At 49.2% G+C, this 19,964-nt stretch overlaps 1 protein-coding gene across 1 annotated transcript in view; it reads left to right on the forward strand.

Moving 5' to 3' along the window:
- Positions 1–19,964, forward strand: part of LOC102178253 (cat eye syndrome critical region protein 2) — a 117,276-nt gene that overhangs the window by 59,328 nt on the left and 37,984 nt on the right. Inside the window, exon 2 of the mRNA XM_018048705.1 lies at positions 17,125–17,219. Coding sequence (XP_017904194.1) covers positions 17,125–17,219 — 95 coding nt within the window. The remainder of the gene's footprint in view (positions 1–17,124; positions 17,220–19,964) is intronic.

Raw genomic sequence — 19,964 nt, forward strand, 5'->3', positions numbered from 1 at the left:
GTGACCCAGTCTTGCTTTGACATATTCCTTTGTCTGCATCTCTAAGCTCCTCTTTTTGAGCTTGTTTTCTTAAAAAACGAAACCTTTGACCCAAGCATTCTAGACATCCTTATATTTGCAATACATAAACACAAGAAAGTGGGTCGATAGCTGTACATCAGGTTAGAGTGGTGTGCTTTTAGGTTAGTTCCACACCACCTGGTAGTATTCCACAGGTGATTTCCCTGTTAAAATTCTTCTTAGCTGTAACTTGTTAGTAATTGTAATATATTTTAAACGATTTTATTATTTTTGAAATTAATCTTGAAAGAAAGAAAGAAAGGAAAGGCAGGGTCCCTTTACGCAGTAAGAATCCTATGAGAGCCTGGAAGGATGGATGATGGAAAGGTGCCCACAGGCAGGGGGAGAAGGTCATGATCACTCCCAGGTGTTAACTCCTCTACCATTTTCCTGGTATATGGAAAGGTACTCAGCATCACTAATCATCAGGGAAGTGCAAATCAAAATCACAGTTAGGTGTCATCTCACACCTGTCGGAATGGCTGTTAGCAAAAAGACAAATGATAGCTAGTGCTATCCCTGGTGAGAATATGGGGAAAAGAGAATCCCTGTGCACTGTTGGTGGGAACGTAAGCTAGTACGGACACTATGGAAAAGAGTATGGTGGTTCCTCAAGAAATTCAAAACACAATTACCTTACAGTCCAGAGGAAGTCATCGTCTTGAGGAGACGCCTGTTCTGCATTCATTGCAGCCTTATGGAAACAACCTGAGGGCCTGTCGCTGAAGCTGATCGGGAAGGTGTGGTCTGGTATGTGCATTCAGGTAAATATTATTCAGCCATTAAAGAGAAGGAAATCCTGCCATTTGCAGCAACATGGGTGAACCCAGAGGGCATTATGCTGAGTGAAATAAGCCAGACACAGAAGGAGAAATGCTGCGTCATCTCACTGATGTGTGGGTTTGAATGGAACTCCTAGAGACAGAGCAGAAGACGAAGACGGGCTGCTGGAAGTGGGGGACATGGAGAGAGGCTGGCCGAAGGGTCTAAGCTTCCAGTTACAAGAGGAGAGATCGGAGGGTGCTGACTGTAGTTGGCAACAGTATTGTATGAGGTTTTCTGGAAAGTAGGATTTAAATTTCTCCCCACCCCCAAGAGGGGTGTAAATATGTGGGGTGACAGATGTGTTAATGAGCGGATAGTGGTTATCTTTTCATTGTGTCTATGTGTATCAAATTCTACTTTTTAAATATCTTATATTTTTGTCAGTTATATCTCTGAAGCTGAAAAAGATGGTTTTTAATTGAAAAAAGTGGTACATCACCTCAATTTCTTAACATTGAAACAGTGCGGAAGCCTGTGCAATGAAAAGATCTCATTAACTGCTGGTCATACGTATGTTTCCAAAAGTTCTGTGTACCTCATCATCATCCCCTGTGTGTACCTCACCATCCCTTGTGTGTACACGTCCCTCTTCCTCGTAAGTTGCTGTGTCAGTTTGATTTCTCCAACCTCTGATCTAATGTTACCCACTGTAAAAACTGTCACCATGCACTGAAGTTTCGCCTACACCCAGACCCCTTTATCTTCGTAGTCGCCTGCTTGTTTTTGGCCTTCCACATTTCCTGCCTTCCAGCCGTTGTGTCAGTTTGACTCTGAGCCTGGATCTGGAATATCTGCCCTTCTTTTCCTCCCTTGACCTGCTGCTGCTCTAGGCCAGCCACCAGCATCCCATGTCTGGATCATCGTTCACTTCTGACCGGTCTCTAGTGCACATGCCACCAGCAGCTGGAGTAATAAACAAATCCAGACTGTCAGTTTGCTGCCCAAGCGCTTCCTGTTCATTGTCGCAGAAGACACACTCTTCGTGTCTCAGCTTACGAGGCCCACTTCATCCTGCACTTCAGGTCTACTCCTGCCTTGCAGCTCCTTAGAGCTTTTTAGCCGTGGCTTCATTTGCCTGGAAAGCCCTCGCTTCTGTCTTCTGTGTGGCTGTCTGCTTTACATCCTTTTGGTCTCAGGTCAGGCGTCTTCTCAACTTGACCTCTGGTTCCAGTTGCCCTCCTGCTACTCAGATATTTCCAGTAAATGCTGAGTTAGGGACATGGCAGTGCAGGAGGTTGAGGTAGTGGATGTGGAGAGGGTGGCACAGTATCTACCACGTAGCCAGGGCTCAGCGTGAGCTAGCCGACATTGCCGTCACTTGTGAAGCACTAATGCCAGAGAAGCTGAAGTTGAATGGTTCTTTGAAGACATACAAGACCTTCTACAACTAACACCAAAAAAAAAAAAAGTCCCTTTCATAAGGGACTGGAATGCAGATACCTGAAATAACAGGAGTTTGGCCTTGGAGTACAAAATGAAGCAGAGCAAAGGCTTAACAGTTTTACCAAGAAAATGCACTGGTCAAAGCAAACACCGTCTTCCAACAAAACAAGAGAGGACTCTACATGTGGATATCACCAGGTGGTCAGTACTGAAATCAGACTGATACATTCTTCACAGCCGAAGATGGAGAAGCTCTATACAGTCAGCAAAAACAAAACCGGGAGCTGACTGTGGCTCAGATCGTGAACTCCTTATTGCAAACTTCAGGCTTAAATTGAAGAGAGGAGAGAAAACCTCTAGGCCACTCAGGTATGAACTATGGACAGAGGTTCGTAACATTGTACAGGAGGAGGTGATCAAAACCGTTCCCAAGAAAAATGCAAGAGGGCAAAATGATTGTCTGAGGTGTCCTTACAGATAGGTGAGAAAAGAAGTGGAAGGCAAAGGAGTAGAGGATAGATATACCCATCTGAATGCAGACTTCCAGAGAACAGCAAGGAGAGATAAGAAAGCCTTCCTAAGTGAACAGTGCAAAGAAATAGAGGAAAATAATAGAATGGCAAAGACTAGAGATCTCTTCAAGAAAATTAGGGATACCAGGGGAACATTTCATGCAAAGATGGGCACAATAAAGGATAGAAATGGTATGGACCTAACAGAAGCAGAAGATATCAAGAAGAGGTGGCATGAATACACAGAAGAGCTATACAAAAAAGATCTTCATGACCCAAATAACCATGATGGTGTGATCACTCATCTAAAGCCAGACATCCTGGAATGCGAAGTCAAGTGGGCCTTTGAAAGCATCACTATGAACAAAGCTAGTGGAGGTGATGGAATTCCAGCTGAGCTATTTCAAATCCTAAAAGATGATGCTGTGAAAGTGCTGCACTCAATATGCCAGCTTTTGTTCGGTCTTCTTACTATTCGGTGAGTGAGAAGGTCAGTATTATAGCTTGAATGTTGTTGGTGGATTTCAGAGACAAACTTAGTACTAGTGGCTTTTAGTAACTGCAACTTAGAAGAGTGTAAAACAGCCAGCTTCTGACATGTCCCAGTGACCCTTGTCCCCTCCCAATCTGAATCAGGCTTGACGCACAGGGCCTGTGGAATCCAGCGGGAGGGGCGGTGTGCCTTCTGAGGCTAGGGCAGAACGGCTCTTGTGTTACACAGCACGAGGACACTGCAGCACTTGTGTGGAGACCCCTGTAGGGGGACCAACTGTCACGCAGTGCCTGCCATGGATGTGAGCCCTGGGAGTATGGATGGTCCTTAGCTGATGGAACCCCGGCCAGCATCTGGTGACCGCACACGAGAGCCCTGAGGCCAGGCAGCTCCAACCTCCCCACCCACTGAGGGCGGAGTGAGAAAGAACATAGTGGTGGTGGTTTGAAGCCGCTATGTTTTGTGGGACTGTGGTTCGCAACAGCAGGGTGACTGGTCCAGAGTGATGTGCAATGAGCCTCATAGCTCACATCCATGTTGCAGGCCAGAGCGCAGGTGCAGGGCGTCAGGATGGACAGTCCAGCTGAAAAGTGGATCCCACTGCCAAGCAGGAGGCAGCTGGTCTGTTTGTGCCAGAGAAGGCCTCCAGGCTTGCTGACGCACATCCCCGTGGGAAACAGCTTTACCCTTTGCTCAGGAGCCTATCACCTGTGACACCTGTCAGTTTACACTTGTAACCTGGAGTCTCACTTTGGACCTTGAGAGGGGGCCTGATTTAAGGGGCTCAATTTTCTTGCCCTTCTTACTTAAGTGTGAAGCTTCTAGTTTCTGCGTCTGGATGGAGACACTTAGATGTTGTGGCGTCTCTGTCATTTGCCAGCTATTCTTAGGGTCTGAGTCTGTGCCTCATAGGGTTTCCCTGGTGGCTCAGCTGGTAAAGAACCTGCCTGCAGTGCAGGAGACCCCGGTTCAATCTCTGGGTCGGGAAGATCCCCTGGAGAAAGGATAGGCTACCCGCTCCAGTGTTCTTGGGCTTCCGTTGTGGCTCAGCTGGTAAAGAATCCGTCTGCAGTGTGGAAGACCTGGATTCGATCCCTGGGTTGGGAAGATCCCCTGGAGAAGGGAAAAGCTATCCACTCCAGTATTTTGGCCTGGAGAATTCCATGGACTGTACGGTCCGTAGGGTTGCGAAGAGTCGGACACAGCTGGGCGACTTTCGCATTCTATGCCTCATACTGCAGCGGCATCCTGTGTTTCACCTCCTGCGTTTCTTTCTGAGTGGAGAACTCTGTCACATTTGCACCAGTACTTTTGCTGCCCAGGACATGGCCCCTTGGGGTTTCGTCAGTGTTGCTGGTCTCCCATCTCCACCCAGACTTGCAGGTGATAGCTTCAGGTTTGGATTAGTTTTCCCTTTCCTTTGCTGTGTCCTGGAGACCTGTTTGGGGACAGCAGCCCTCCTCCCAGTTGTGGGTGCCCCCTCATTCCCAGCATCAAGGAAACAAGGTACTCTCCTGCAGGCATGTAACGAGCTGTCGTTTGTCAGCAGAGCAGAAAGTTGAGTTTGTACAGAAGTTTCAATTAATTGCATGGGAGGAGCATGTCTCTCCTCCTATGTTGGTTCAGTTTATTCTTTTCCTTCAAAGCAACTTGTTTTGCTGTACAGCTTACTTAGTTTTGCCTCTCACCAATGTCAGTAAGTTGTCCAGCAAAGTAAGTCTTTCTTAATAATCTGTCAGCTTCTGAGATGTAATTTTTCAAGCCCCTTTTCCAGCGTTCATGGCTGATGGTGCCTCAGGCAGAGAAAGAAACACAGCACACCCCTGTCCACCACACGTGCGCCGTGGGGCCTGGGCCTGGGTCTGGGTGAAAGCAGCAGCAGAAGGGAGTGGCCTGCGGGCCTGCCTCTGGACCAGAAAGCCCCTCTTCCCCAGGGTAGTGGGCAGGCGTGAAGGAAGGACCTTCTTTCTAACTGGAGACTAAATAAAACTGTTGTAAAGATGGGGACAGACTTGTGAGTTTTGAAAAGTACTGCTGGTTAGTTGGCCGTGAGCTCTCCATTTAATGCAGAGAATATTGAAAGGGTCAGTTGAGGTCGTTTGCACCGCACTGACCCTGGAAGGGCTCCTGGAGCCTGTGAGCTTAATTTAACCTGAGACCAACCCCTGTGCCTGCTTTATAAGTGAATTCCTCCAGATTAAATTTTTGGAAAAGAGTTTTCACAGATGACTTCAGACCACACTTCCAAGTGGTCATTAAATGTTTCAGATGCTTTTATTTTCATTATACGCTTCTCCATATTTGTATTTTAAATTATTGTCCTTCAGGATAGCTAGAGTTTAGGGCTTCTCTCTTTTTTTTAAATAGTCTTCAGTCTGGAATCTTGGCTTGTGGGTCCTTGTGCTGCTGCTGCTTCTGCTAAGTCACTTCAGTCGTGTCCAACTCTGTGTGACCCCTTAGACGGCAGCCCACCAGGCTCCGCTGTCCCTGGGATTCTCCAGGCAAGAACACTGGAGTGGGTTGCCAATTCCTTCTCCAATGCATGAAAGTGAAAAGTGGAAGTGAAGTCGCTTAGTCGTGTCCAACTCCTAGCGACCCCATGGACCGCAGCCTACGAGGCTCCTCTGTCCATGGGATTTTCCAGGCAAGAGTACTGGAGTGGGGTGCCATTGACTTCTCCATGTGGGTCCTTACCAGTTTTCAAACACAAGTGCTAAATACTACTCATGGGCGTTTAGAGAAACAGGCACATGTAAAAACCAGGAAGCTTCTCAAGGGGTTTACATAATAACAGTGGAAGGAAGAAAAGAATTGAGCATATAATAAATAAGTGATCGGTTCACTAGAAGAATAAAGCCCAGTAGGTGGACTGGACAATGTTGGGGCAACCCTGCAGGTGCAGAACGGGGGGGTCCTGCCACCCAGCCTGTGGCAGGAGCACTGTGGGTCCCCCAGGAGCAGGAGCAGGCAGGAGGCTGGCTGATGGGGACTGGGGTCAGAGGGCTGAGAGTCTGCAGGGGGCTGCCTGCAGGGTCCCCTTGGAGCTTTGTTCTGACTTGAGCCTGTCATGTCCCTGGGCAAGGTCCAGTTAGGAGGCCCTGAGGGGTTGATGCTGAGAGAGCAGCTGGAAGAGGACCCAACAGTTTCTGAATTGGATTTGCAGGAGAGCCGCTGGGCCCCTTGCTGCGTAGGCTGTAAAATGAGAGAAGGGTCAGAGGTGACTGAAAGGCTTTCTGCCAGAGGTATGGGATGGGGCAGCTCCTTGTGCTGGGCTTGCTCTCCTGCTGGGCCCTCTGGGGGTTGGGTCCTTCTGTTGGTCCCCGGTTTTGGGATTCTGAGGAGGGAGTGGAGTATGAATGGCAGGAGGCCTGCAGGAGAGTTGGAGGAGCTGGAGGGGAAGCCTGCAGAGGTGGAAGAGGAGGGAGTTGAGGCCTGGAGAAGGAGGGAGGTCAGGGCAGAGGAGAGCATGGACAAATTTACCTGCTCCTCCTGCCTGGGCCTTAGAGCTGGCTCAGGTGCAGATTGGTCAGAAAGAGGCTGAGTGTACATCACTGGTGCTAGCTACGATATTTTGCACAGATTCTTTTCAACCACCCCTGAGGTTTAGTCAGTCATTTAGTGCAGTTTCACTGTTCGAGAGCTACTGGTTTCTCAGTTAGTTGGAGGCAGATAATTAACCAGGAGTCTAGTTGCTTAAGGCCAGCTGATGAAGTTCTTGACTAGGGAGAGAGTTTTCAGGGCGACCACATGCCTGGGGTGTTTTTACTCCAATTTGTGCATTGTCTAAGTGGCCTGGCCAGAGGGTGCTGTGCATCCCTGAAGAGGTGAGTCTGCTCTGGGGGCGTCTACACCTCTTCCCCCGCCCCTCCCCGCTGGGCCCCCCCCCCCCCATTAGTAATTTTGGCAGCTGTCAACATTTATCCTACACTCAGGACACTATCAGGAGTAAAGTCTCACGTGGATGTATGATGTTTGATGTCGAGTTGTGTCCTGGCCTGGCGGTCCCAGGCGCTTGCACAGACACGTGTACAACAGGAGGCAGCAAGAGTGGCCAGGCACGTGGATGTGGAGGCCTTGTTTGTCATTTCCTTGCCCATGGTCCACCTTCTTTCCTGTCTGCCTGTGTCATGCCTCCATTCTCCAGGTTGTTTGAATCAAAATCCTGAATCAAACCCAGAGTCACCTACCTAATTGTTAAGAACCTCAGGCGTATTTTTCTTGTTAAAACCTTCCAACTGCCTCCTTCTGTGAAGTTTACATTTCCCACTGCCGACAATGGTAAATTTTGACTGGAAAATATTGGCTTATTTGTTTTTCTAATCAGCTTGATAAAGAGTCCAGTTTTTATGTGGAGGATGAGGGGACACAGGAGGGAAAACAAGGAGGAGAGACCTGGAGAAGAAAAGGCTGCATCTGAAGTGACCTGGAGGATTTGCGTTAGTAACTGGTTGGGAGGGGATCTGGTGGTGTAGAGGGTGGGCAGTGACTCTGGTCTGTTTGAATGTTGAATAAGCCATGTTTCAGAAGAAATGGGGTCATTGTTCAGTATCATTCTCCATACTGTTTCCCCTGTCCGGGGTAAATGGTCTCTGCTTTTTTGGTGAAGTGGAAAGAGTAGGAATTAAGATCTCTGACCTAGTTCCTTCTGTAGTAGCGTTAACATGAAGACTTTGCACAGGTGCTTAAATTTACGCTACATGCCATCTTCGTAACGTGGTGATTCAGGCAAACTTGGGACTGTTGATGTGTCATAGTATATTTAAACTTCTCAAAACAGAGATAAAATAGTCAAATTTCTGTTTGGAAATTTTACTTTGGGGATTTTACATAAACCTTTGAATTAAAAAAAATTAATTGGAGGATAATTGCTTTACAATGTTGTGTTGGTTTCTGCCACACAAGAGATAACATTTGGATTTTTAAGTTTAGAAATAATTGCTTTTCCCCCATCCTTATTCCCATAAATTTCTTCATCACTAGAACCACTTTTGAAGATCTCAAGGGCAGGTGTCTAGAATACTTCAGCCTTACTTCTATCTTTTTGAATTTTAATACTAATTTCTGAAAATTTTGTTCCAAGTCCCTTTTCGCTTAGTCGTAAGATAGTTTGGCCTTTAGTTGCTCCATGGGTGCATAGTCATGGTCATTACAACATAAGCCCTTGTATGTTTCTATTTAACGTGACTTTCAACACTTGTTATCAACCCAGGGAACCTCCTTGTAAAATGATTCAATCGGTGGTCTTTGCAGGCAGCCAGAACTAGCATTGATTGAGGTTGTCTCAAGCTGTTGTCTCTTCCTTAATTTCTTACCCCAAAATAAAACAGTTGTGTGAGTGTCCTGTAATAGAAGGAACTTGATCAGTATTAATGTTCTACATAACTTGTTTTTTAGAAAATAACTTATTTATGACTGCACTGGGTCTTCGCTACTGTGTGCGGGTTCGCTCCAGGCACGGGGAGCAACAGATGCCCTGGCTGGCTGCTCGGGCTTCTCGTTGCACGCGCTGCTGTGGTTGTGCAGCAGAGCTCAGTAGTTATGGTGCATGGGCTTAGTTGTTCTGCGGGATGTGGGGTCCTCCTGGACCAGGGATCGAACCCTTGTTTCCTGCATTGGCAGCAGATTCTTTATACCACTGAGCTACCAGGAAAGCCTCATGACTGTTTTGTGAGAATTTTGCTGAGGAGCCTTTCTTAGCCCAGCAGAGCCACACCCAACACGCTTCTCAGGTGTCCCTGCACGGAAGGTGCTGCGGGGCCTGGCGCTGGCTCTGCCTCGAGTGCTTTCAGGCAACCAGCCGGGCGCTCAGTGTGCAGATGCAAACCCTGACAGGGCCAGTGGCCCCAGGGTCTCAGAATGGCCATTTGTTTATTGTTTTAAATTTATTTTTAATTGAAGTCTAGATGAATTATCAGTTCAGTTCAGTCGCTCAGTCGTGTCTGACTCTTCGCGACCCCATGAATTGCAGCACGCCAGGCCTCCCTGTTCATCACCAACTCCCGGAGTTCACTCAGACTCATGCCCATCGAGTCGGTGATGCCATCCAGCCATCTCATCCTCTGTCATCCCCTTCTCCTCCTGCCCCTCAATCCTTCCCAGCATCAGGGTCATTTCCAATGAGGCAACGCTTCACATGAGGTGGCCAAAGTGTTGGAGTTTCAGCTTCAGCATCATTCCTTCCAAAGAGCACCCAGGACTGATCTCCTTTAGAATGGACTGGTTGGATCTCCTTGCAGTCCAAGGGACTCTCAAGAGTCTTCTCCAACACCACAGTTCAAAAGCATCAATTCTTTGGCGCTCAGCTTCCTTCACAGTCCAGCTCTCACATCCATACATGACTACTGGAAAAACCATAGCCTTGACTAGACGGACCTTTGTTGGCAAAGTAATGTCTCTGCTTTTGAATATGCTATCTAGGTTGGTCATAACTTTTCTTCCAAGGAGTAAGCGTCTTTTAATTTCATGGCTGCAGTCTCCATCTGCAGTGATTTTGGAGCCCTCAAAAATGAAGTCAGCCATTGTTTCCCCATCTATTTCCCATGAAGTGATGGGACCAGATGCCATGATCTTAGTTTTCTGAATGTTGAGCTTTAAGCCAACTTTTCACTCTCCTCTTTCATTTTCATCAAGAAGCTTTTTAGTTCCTTTTCACTTTCTGCCATAAGAGTGGTGTCATCTGCATATCTGACGTTATTGATATTTCTCCCAGCAATCTTGATTCCAGCTTGTCCCTCTTCCAGCCCAGCATTTCTCCTGATGTACTCTGCATATAAGTTAAATAAACAGGGTGACAATTTGCAGACTTAACGTACTCCTTTTCCTATTTGGAACCAGTCTGTTGTTCCCTGTCCAGTTCTAACTGTTGCTTCCTGACCTGCATATAGGTTTCTCAAGAGGCAGGTCAGGTGGTCTGGTATTCCCATCTCTTTCAGAATTTTCCACAGTTTATTGTTAGCCATACAGTCAAAGGCTTTGGCATAGTCAATAAAGCAGAAATAGATGTTTTTCTGGAACTGTCTTGCTTTTTCGTTGATAGTGTTGTGTTAATGACTGCCCTGTAGCCAAGTGGCTCACTTAAACATACATATGCATTCTTTTTCGTGTTCTTTTCCACTATGGTTTATCATAGAACACTGAATGTAGGTCCTTGTGCTGTGGAGTAGGACATTGTTATTTATTTGAAATGGACATCTGTCATTCAACACATCACCTTCCTGACACCCAGACCCACGTCCTCATCAGGGAGCTGAGAAGCAGAAGAGGGGTTGTTTCTCCCCGGCCTGGTGAAGAGCCCTGCCCCACCAGGGACTGGCCTGGGTCAGCACCCGGGAACTCCTTTAGACAGCATGAGGACGGGTTCAGTTCAGTCACTCAGTAGTGTCTGACTCTTTGCAACCCCATGGACTGCCAGGCTTCGCTGTCCATCACCAACTCCTGGAGCTTACTCAAACTCATGTCCATCGCGTTGGTGATGCCATTCAACCATCTCATCCTCTGTTGTCCCCTTCTCATCCCGCCTTCAATCTTTCCCAGCATCAGGGTCTTCTCCAAAGAGTTAGTTCTTTGGATCAGGTGGCCAAAGTATTGGAGTTTCTGCTTCAGCATCAGTCCTTTCAATGAATATTCAGGACTGATTTCCTTTGGGATGGACTGGTTGGATCTCCCTTGCAGTCCAAGAGACTCTCGAGTCTTCTCCAACACCACAGTTCAAAAGCATCAATTCTTCGGTGCTCGGCTTTTATAGTCCAACTCTCACATCCATACATGACCACTGGAAATACCACAGCTTTGACTAGACAGACCTTTGTCGGCAAAGCAATGTCTCTGCTTTTTAATATGCTGTCTAGGTTGGTCACAGCTTTTCTTCCAAGGAGCGTCTTCTAATTTCATGGCTGTGGTCACCATCTACAGTGATTTTGGAGCCAAAGAAATTAAAGTCTCAGTGTCACTGTTTCCATTGTTTCCCCATCTGTTTACCATGAACTGATGGGACCGGATGTCATGATCTTTGATTTCTGAATGTTGAGTTTTAAGCCAGCTTTGTGACTCTCCTCTTTCACTTTCATCAAGAGGCTCTTCAGTTCTTCTTTGCTTTCTGGCATAAGTGTGGCGTCATCTGCCTATCTGAAGTTATTGATATTTCTCCTGGCAATCTTGATTCCAGCTTGTGCTTCATCCAGCTCAGCATTTTGCCTGATATGCTCTGATATAAGTTAAATAAGCAGGATGACAATATACAGCCTTAATGTACTCCTTTCTGAATTTGGAACCAGTCTCTTGTTCCATGTCCAGTTCTAACTGTTACCTCTTTACCTGCATACAGATTTCTCAGGAGGCAGGTCAGGTCTGGTATTCCCACTTCTTGAATAATTTTCCAGATGGGTTAGTGCGTTCTTTTTCTTTTCCCAGTGAGTTCAGAACTGTTCTCTCAGTTATAACCACACCCTGGTCATTGCTAGTTTGTCCTGTCTTTGCTGATTTCTCCTTGTAGATTGATGGCAGGCATTTCTGGAAACCTCCAGTCACATTCATCCTTCAGCCTGGTTGCTCCAGGGCTCCTGTCTATGGTCTTCTCTAGTCATGTCCTGGCCCTTCCTCTGCTGAGCAAGCTCATTCTCAATCGCTGCCATCTCTTCCGGGAATGGGGACCCCTCCCAGTTGCGATGCTCCCCGAGAGGGTGTCTCCCAGCCTGTTGGCAGCCTGGGCATGAGCTGCGGAGCCAGGCACAGAGCGTGTCTTTAGGTGCAGGGGCTGTTTCCCTCGTGAGCCCCTGTCACGAGGCCACGGAGGCCGAGCTGACTGGCAGATGAGAGGGCCCGCACATCCACGTCATGCACCCAGTTTTCTGTGCTGTTGCCCCCCAGGAGACCAGGGCGTGGTCACACATGAACAACCAGGGTGTTCCCGCTTTGGTATCTGTCCCTGCCCCACCCCCACTCAGTGTCTCATCAGTTAGAGATACATTGTTTTGTTGAGGGGCTGGGGGGCAGTATTAAAAGTTGTTCCCCGAGGTGTCCTCTTCTCTGCTGCCTTCCACATACAGTTGGCAGCATCTCATGAACTTTGCTCCTGCAGCTCCGCTTTCACCTCCTTTGCCCTGACTCACTGTCGTCCTTGGTGTCTTCCCTGCGCTGGGCCTGGGACTGTCTCACCCTGGCCCTGTGTTGGCCTGGCCTGCACAGCACGCTCAGATTAACTTCCAGTTTTGATTTTTGCTTCTCTCCCTGATTTCGCTGGTTACACCTAAATTAATTTCTGGCCAGTCCAGTGGTGAGCAAGGAGTGGGGCTGCTTAACCCCAGGGGTCTAGGGCTTCTGGCTGAAGTAGCTTTGACATAAGTTGTCTGACCACATCTCCAGTTTTATTTCTGAAATTCATTCACATGTTTAAGTTAAGAATAGTATACCTTTCGAAATGACCACAAGTTACAATTATGAAAACAAAACCATCAGAGGAAACCCGGCTCTCTAGGAAGCTGCGCCATGAGCCACATGCCTTGGGTTCCAAGGGCACAGTCTCCATGTGAAGTCCAGATTCCGACCCTGGTCTGAGGCTCGTCAGCACCAGCCTCTTGGGCTGCTGAGATGCTCCCATCTCCTCAGTGCTCAGCAGTTACTTCTGTATTCTGGAGCTTGCCTGTGGGAGAAGACGTATGTAACTTCAGACCCCTTTTTAAATATCTGGAGCCAGTTTTGGTAATTTATACCTTTTCAGACAAGCATATTCATGTAGGTTTATACATTCATTGCTTTGAGCAGTTTTTTTCAGCCTGAGGGGAGCTGTGTGGTTTCCTTTAGAAAGTTGCTCCCTAGGTCATGACAGGTGATGGCTGTCGTGTCTGCAGCGCAGAGCTGCCAATACGGTGTGAACTGTCTCGAGCAGCCGTTGGGATGAAGGTAATTTATACACCAGGTTAGAAGCATCAGCTGCCGAAGTGCCAGGGGTGCTTACTGAAGCCTGGGCCTGCTCGCCAGGCAGCCTCCCTGAGAGCGGCTGGGATGGCCCTTGGAGGGCCTGCCTTGCACCTCCTTTGTGAGCCCACTCCTGGGCATGCGTGGAAGCCCCTTTGACCGTGATCCCCACTGCTTGCAGCTGGTCCTTGTGCAGGTGAGATAGATCTGTGCCTTTTACATCAAGTGAGGCCCAGGTAGCTGTTTCCTCAGGCCTTTCCCTCCTTGGGGAAACTTAGTGGGGTCTTTGTGCCTGGAGTGTGCATGTACGTCATCTCCCTTCTTCCTTGGAGTTGAGGGAAAGAAAGTTGTTCTGTCTTTACTACCTTGTTTAACAAAAGATAAAGAAGATTCGGGATCTCGGGATTGGGTCCACTGCTAGGAGGCCCTGCACTGAGCTTTGAGAGCAGAGCAGTTGCTGAGTGGTGCTGGCGTGGAGGAGTTAGTGATGTTCCTGGGCTGCTTCTCCAGAATGTTCTCCCTGTTTGGGGATAAGTTTCCACGACACAGGCTCAAGGCCCCTACCCTGCCCCCACCAGCCAACTCCTTCCCGGCTCATCCTGGGGTCCTTTTCTCAGCAGCTACTGCCAGGTCCCAGGGCTGAACAGGCTCATCCCTAATGAGCTGTGACGCCAGCTGCAAGGAGGGCGAGCATGACGCTCAGGAGCCCTGCTTGGTCCCTTCTCGGTGATTTGCTGGTTGTTCCCCCCTCCCCTGTCCCAGAGCATCTTGGCAGAGTTCAGATTTCTGTGCTCACAGCTCAGTGCCCACAGTGAAAAGAGAATACAGCAAGGGGTGTGGAGTGAGGAGGAGTGGCGGGGCGGGACTTTGGAAGAGTGTTTAAAAACCCTGGTTGCCTTAGTCTGGGCTCTGGGCTGAAGGTGGAAGTAGTGAAGCTGTGAATAACTTGGATTTGGAGGTAGTTTGATTGCCTCATGCATCAGTTCAGTTCAGTCGCTCAGTCCAGTCTGACTCTTTGCGACCCCATGGACTGCAGCCTGCCAGGCTTCTCTGTCCATCACCAACTCCTGGAACTTGCTCACACTCATGTCCATCGAGTTGGTGATGCCATCCAACCAGCTCATCCTCTGAGGTCCCCTTCTCCTCCTGCCTTCAGTCTTTCAGCATCAGAGTCTTCTCCAATGAGTCAGTTCTTGGCGTCAAGTGGCCAATACTCCCAGGTATTGGAGTTTCAGCATCAATCCTTCCAGTGTATATTTAGGACTGATTTCATTTAGGATGGGCTGGTTGGATGGATCCCTTTGCAATTCAAGGGACTCTCAAGAGTCGTCTCGGAGAAGGCAATGGCAACCCACTCCAGTACTCTTGCCTGGTAAATCCCATGGATGGAAGAGCCTGGTAGGCTGCAGTCCATGGGGTCACGAAGCGTCAGACATGACTGAGCGACTTCACTTTTCACTTTTCACTTTCTTCCATTGGAGAAAGAAAATAGCAACCCACTCCAGTGTTCTTGCCTGGGATGGAGGAGCCTGGTAGGCTGTCATCTGTGGGGTCGCACAGTCGGACACGACTGAAGTGACTTAGCAGCAGCAGGAAGAATCTTCTCCAACACCACAGTTCAAAAGCATCATGCATACAGGCCATGTATTAAAGTTTGAACTTCTGTTGTTCAGAAATCTGATTTTTGAAAAGAGCACTTTGTTTCTTCAGTCTGTTTTTCTACATGCTGTCACTTGAGAATGAATTAACTGCAGTGCTCACGTGTTATGGAGCATTCACTGTGCATGGGGCTGGTCTGGCTTTTCTAAGTATCACCTCATTTAAATCACCATAGCTTCTGCCTGGGGATACTTGTAATGTGGCAAGTTCTGGGAACTCTTCTCCCCCAAGGAAGCCTCGCTTCCCCGCGTGCTATGCACGCGGCCTCCAGGCCTGGGTGCCAAGGGCTTCCTTGGAGGTCTTTTCTCAGGGGCTGGTTCCCCTGAGCTGGGGCTGTGGGACCACCCCGCAAATTGTGGTCAAAGACACATAAACTCTACTTTGGTAGATGTGATAAGTACACAGTCTGTAGTGTTGGGTGTGAGGACACACTCTGGTAGTGTTCTGTCGGTGTGCACAGTCTAGGAATGTTAAGTGTCAGGGTACGGTCCAGCGCTGTGTGTGGCACACAGCCCAGTAGTGTTAAGTGTCAAGGCATGGTCCAGCGCTGTGTGTGTGTAAGTGCGCACAGCCCAGTGGTGTTAAGTGTCAGGGCACAGTCTGGTAGTGTTAAGTCTATTCATGTTGTTATGAATCTGTTCCAGAACGTCTTGATCTTGCAAATCTCAAACTCTGTATCCACTGAAGTGAAAAAATTTTAACTGATAAGCCAGTCCTCTTTTTGTTCAGTGGGATTAAAATTGCTGTCCTGCCTCTGCTGTCTCTCTGTGACACTGGGCGCAGGGCCGTGAGAGCGGAGGCCGTGCAGGGAGCCCTGGTCACCTGTGGCCGCCGCGGGGAGGACAGCTGGGTCCAGGGGCAGCGCCGCCGCCTCTGATGGAGCAGTGAGTGACTCTGCGGGCTGGGTCCTGCAGGGCCCCGGGGAAAGTGCCTCTCCCGAGTCACCGTGTCTGATTTGGTCTGTTTTCTAGGTGCTTCTGAGTTTGAGGCACAGTATAGTCGAGCTATGTCTACAAAGGAACGTTGTGTTTGGTGCGTTTCAGTATCCTGTGGGTGACATGTGAGGCAGGGTGGGACTTGCATTCATAAGCGTCAGAAGTCCCTCTCGGAGCTCACATGGCAGATATTTCAGGCCCATCCCTGGTGTCTGCCCAGAAGAGCAGGCGCCCTTGTGGCAGGTGTGCACATCCCGGCCACGCTCGCCCTCAGGCTGGCCCTGTGCTCCCACACTGAGGCCCTGGCCTTCAAGGTGTCCAGGGCCCCTTCCTTCTCAGGGTGGCTCAGCTGTTTGTTTCTGTCAGTTAGTGTGCTTGGTAATGCTTGTGTCGCATGATGCTATCGGCGTGTTTACAGACTTGGGAACTTTTGAACATAGAATAATACACAGAAGGATTAAAATGTCGCGCAAAAGACCTTCCCTGTATTTCTAGTAGACGTGGACCTCCTCTTGTGTACACTGCCTGCTCCTCAGTGTGGAGGTCAGAAGCTGGTGCCCTTGGCGCTTTTGGGCCCACTTACAAGACCCTCAGAGTCTGGTTATGAGCCGGCCACACCACCAGCAGAGTGGATCCTGGGGAGTCGGCTTGCCCAGCAGGTGGACGGCCTCCGGCTGGACGTGGGCCTGTGTCCTGGGAGTGGTGACTGTTCACTGTGGGAGCTTGAGAAGGGAAGGAATAGGGTCCCCCGAATCCCAGCTGTCACTTCTGTCCCTGTAGCTCCTCAGTGAACCCTCGTTTAGAGTATGTGTGCCGTCTCTGCCTAAGTCCCATGTGCCCGTCCCCTGGAATTCGCCCCCCCGACCCCTGCTCGGGCAGTGCCTCACTGCTATTAGGTCCGACAGTCTGTGTGCACACAGAAACATTCCAAGTGGCATGATTCTGGAGAGCTGTTGCAGTTGGCTTACTTGTTGAAACTCTTCAGTAAATGAATGCTTTCTGATCAATTACATATCTGCTCCATTACACTCCTCCATTAAAATAGAAAGCAGGACAGCCTGTTTACATGAGTTAAGCTCTTTTGTGACTGTGCTGGCATTGAGTTATACACCTGGTCTTAGCCAAAAGGCCGAGAAGCAATGGTACTGACTTACAAAAAGAGGTGTCTGCCTGTGCAGATGAGAGAGATGGAGGTTGGTAAGAGCAGTAGGGGAGTGAACGCCTGGAAAATCAAAGAGCTGCACCAGGCCAGAACGGACAGCGGTGGTGAGGGGGGAGGGCCGCCGGCAGGGGTTGGGGATCTGCCTCTGAGTCTGAGCTCTCGTCCCTGTCTCCCCCTCCTCAGGAGTTAGAAGCAGCTCTCCACAGAGATGACGTGGAGTTCATCAGCGACCTGATCGCCCGCCTGCTCCAGGGCTGCTATCAGCGAAGGGACATCACGTGAGTAATCCCAGTCCTCTCTCTTCTGTCAGCGGAAGGAATTAACCAGTCCTAGTGATGTTTCGTATCTCCTGGAGCAAACCTGAGCAGATCATCGGCCGAGAGTACAGTGTATTCACATGGGGCTCCGGGCCCTGCCTTTCGCTGCTTCTGCAGCTGAGTTTTCATTTTACTGTCTTTTTTTCCACTCTCGCAAATCTAGAGCCCTTAACGCTTCGGTTCCCCGGCTACCACAGTCACATGGAGTGTTTTCCTCTCAATGTAGACCTAATCTTTGTTTCCAGTATTGGTAAATTGACGCCTAACAAAATTAGATTCTTACTGCAGTTCTGCCCCTTGGGTCTGTGTCTCTTGTTCCTGTGAACAGTAGCATCATTCTGAGATGGAGCTTCTGGACCTCTCACACCGTAGCCGCCAAGTACACCCACTCCCTTACATGTGAGACACGTAGAAACATGGAGCTGGATTTCATCTCTGTCATCAAGTACAGGCTTTTCCTGCTCAGGCCTCAGCCCTTGTTTCCAGGGACTCAGTAGCCATTCTCTTTATCCCGTTCCCACATGGCATTGAACTGCAGGACGCTTCTGGGAAGCAGAGACTGGATGGGGTTCCGAGTCCTGGTCCCGCAGTCCAGACAGAAGTTTGGGGTGTTATGGTTTGTAGTTTTCAGACAGTTAACAAAAGGCGGTGTGTGGAATATTTCTGTTGTAATAAGCTCACTCTTAGGGGCCTGTCAGGACTGGGAGTCAACTTGTGGGTACAACGTGAGTGAGGGAGGTGAGCTGCTCCTGCACCCATCGTGGTCCTCAGCCGCCCTGACGCCGTGGGGGCGCTCTCCTGGGTGCTCTGGAGTGTGCTGTCCGTCCCCAGGGGTGTCCAGGCTGTCATGCCGAACAAAGAGCAGGAAGAAACCATACACCTTATCACTCAGACACGATGAGGAAAGGTTCGCTTTTTGAGCTGTGGCTTGGGAGTCTGTGGGGTTTTTTAAGCACTGTTGTAGTCATACTGTGTATGTGATTTCACTTTTTCCTATCTTACATTTAGTTATCATAACTGATGTTTCTCTAAATGGGATTGTCAGATACCCCAGTTTAGTAGATGAACATTTGAGCCTTAACTCTTAACTGTTACAAACATATTTCACATAGCCTTGGACATAAAGGCTTGTACGCCTAGTGAATTATGCTCTTATTTTAAATTTCTGGAAGTATTGTCACTCAGTCAAAAGAAAGGCCCGTTTAAGATTAAAGAAATACAGGACTTCCCTGGCGGTCCAGTGGTTGAGACTCCATACTGCCACTGCAGTGAGCATAGGTTCAGTCCCTGGTCAGGGAGCTAAGATCCACATGCTGCATGGCCCCCCAGAAAAAGATTCAAAACGATGCATTTCCAGGCTGCTCGCTCCAGAGGTGTTTCATTTCACCTATGACTCATCAGTGTCCAAGGGCCCCATTCGCCTCACCTCGCTCTGGCCCGGGTGCTGTAGGACAGACGCCCTCAGGACCCTCCGTCCTGGGTCCCACCACAGAGTGTGTGCTCTGGCCACAGCAAGTGCTCTGAAGTCTGCAGAGCACGCAGGTGTTTGAGAGAAGGGCCAGGGAGTTGAGTCTTCACGTGGGTGCTTCCCAAGGCAGAGCCAGTAAGGGCTGAATGCAGGAGGAGCAGAGTTACTCATGAAGTGCAGCTGGGAGGGCTGCGCCTGGGCTTGAAGCCCAGGGGCTGCAGAAGGTCCCATGTGGTTCCGAAATGTGATTGATTTGAGCTGCAGAATCTTGGCCCTATTAAATTTTGATTCATTGCCACCATATAAAACGAGACTTCACGATTAAACCGCTTTCTGTTGGAAATCATCTAAGACACCTCTCAGCTGGAGGGAAGACAGGGCCCAGCCCCAGCTGGGGGTTCATATCGCCTTGGCTGGTTGTCACTGTGCACGTGTGGGGCTTGCGTAGCCCACCGCCACCTTCTTTCCCCACTCATCTCTGCATGCCTAGCCATTCAAGGAATCCAGTGCCCACAGCACCGCAGGAATGGGAGCCCAGTAGGCCTTGTAGGCTGGGTGACAAGTTTGGAGGTGTGGTCCCCAGGGTATGGAACACAGGAGACCAGGAAGGAGTGAGTGAGTGGATGAGGCCTGAGGAGCGAGGTGAGCACAGCACAAAGGCCTGGCAGGGCGTGAAGGTGACGACCCAGTGCCTCCAGCCTGGTGAGCTGTCCAGCGCACGCCTTTCCTAGTTCATTGTGCACATTTGAAATCTGTACTGGAATTTCCTGTTACATACTTAGGCCTTGTCTTCACAGGTGTGTTGGCGATGATGAAGCACAAGAAATACTTGCTTACAGTTTGCAGAGCTGCCTCCTCATGGGTTCTGTCTCTTGCAGCTGTGTGCTGGTGCCCAGCCTCTTAACATTAGCTTCTTCCTCGTGACAGCACTATGTTGGTTACTCCTAAACAATTTCTTTTGAAATCAGATGTTAATTTATTTAAACAAACAAACAAATGATCCTAGTCAGATGTCCTGAAATTTCAGGGGGTGGTGTAATGCAGAGCAGCACTGCTTTGGTGACTTTTCTGCTGCTGAAGGAAACTGAGTCTCTGAAGGAGAGAAGGAGCGGGGAGCCTTCAGCCGCCTCGTGCCCTCGGTGCTCATCATCACCCTGTCCTGCGGGGTGGTGTGGCGCAGCATTGGTTGGTCCCGCTGTTCTGTGCTGGTCCAGGGAGGCAAGTGTTGGTTCTGGCCT

This window comes from Capra hircus, chromosome 5 (genome assembly GCF_001704415.2).
Source record: "Capra hircus breed San Clemente chromosome 5, ASM170441v1, whole genome shotgun sequence".
Classification (NCBI taxonomy): Eukaryota; Metazoa; Chordata; class Mammalia; order Artiodactyla; family Bovidae; genus Capra; species Capra hircus.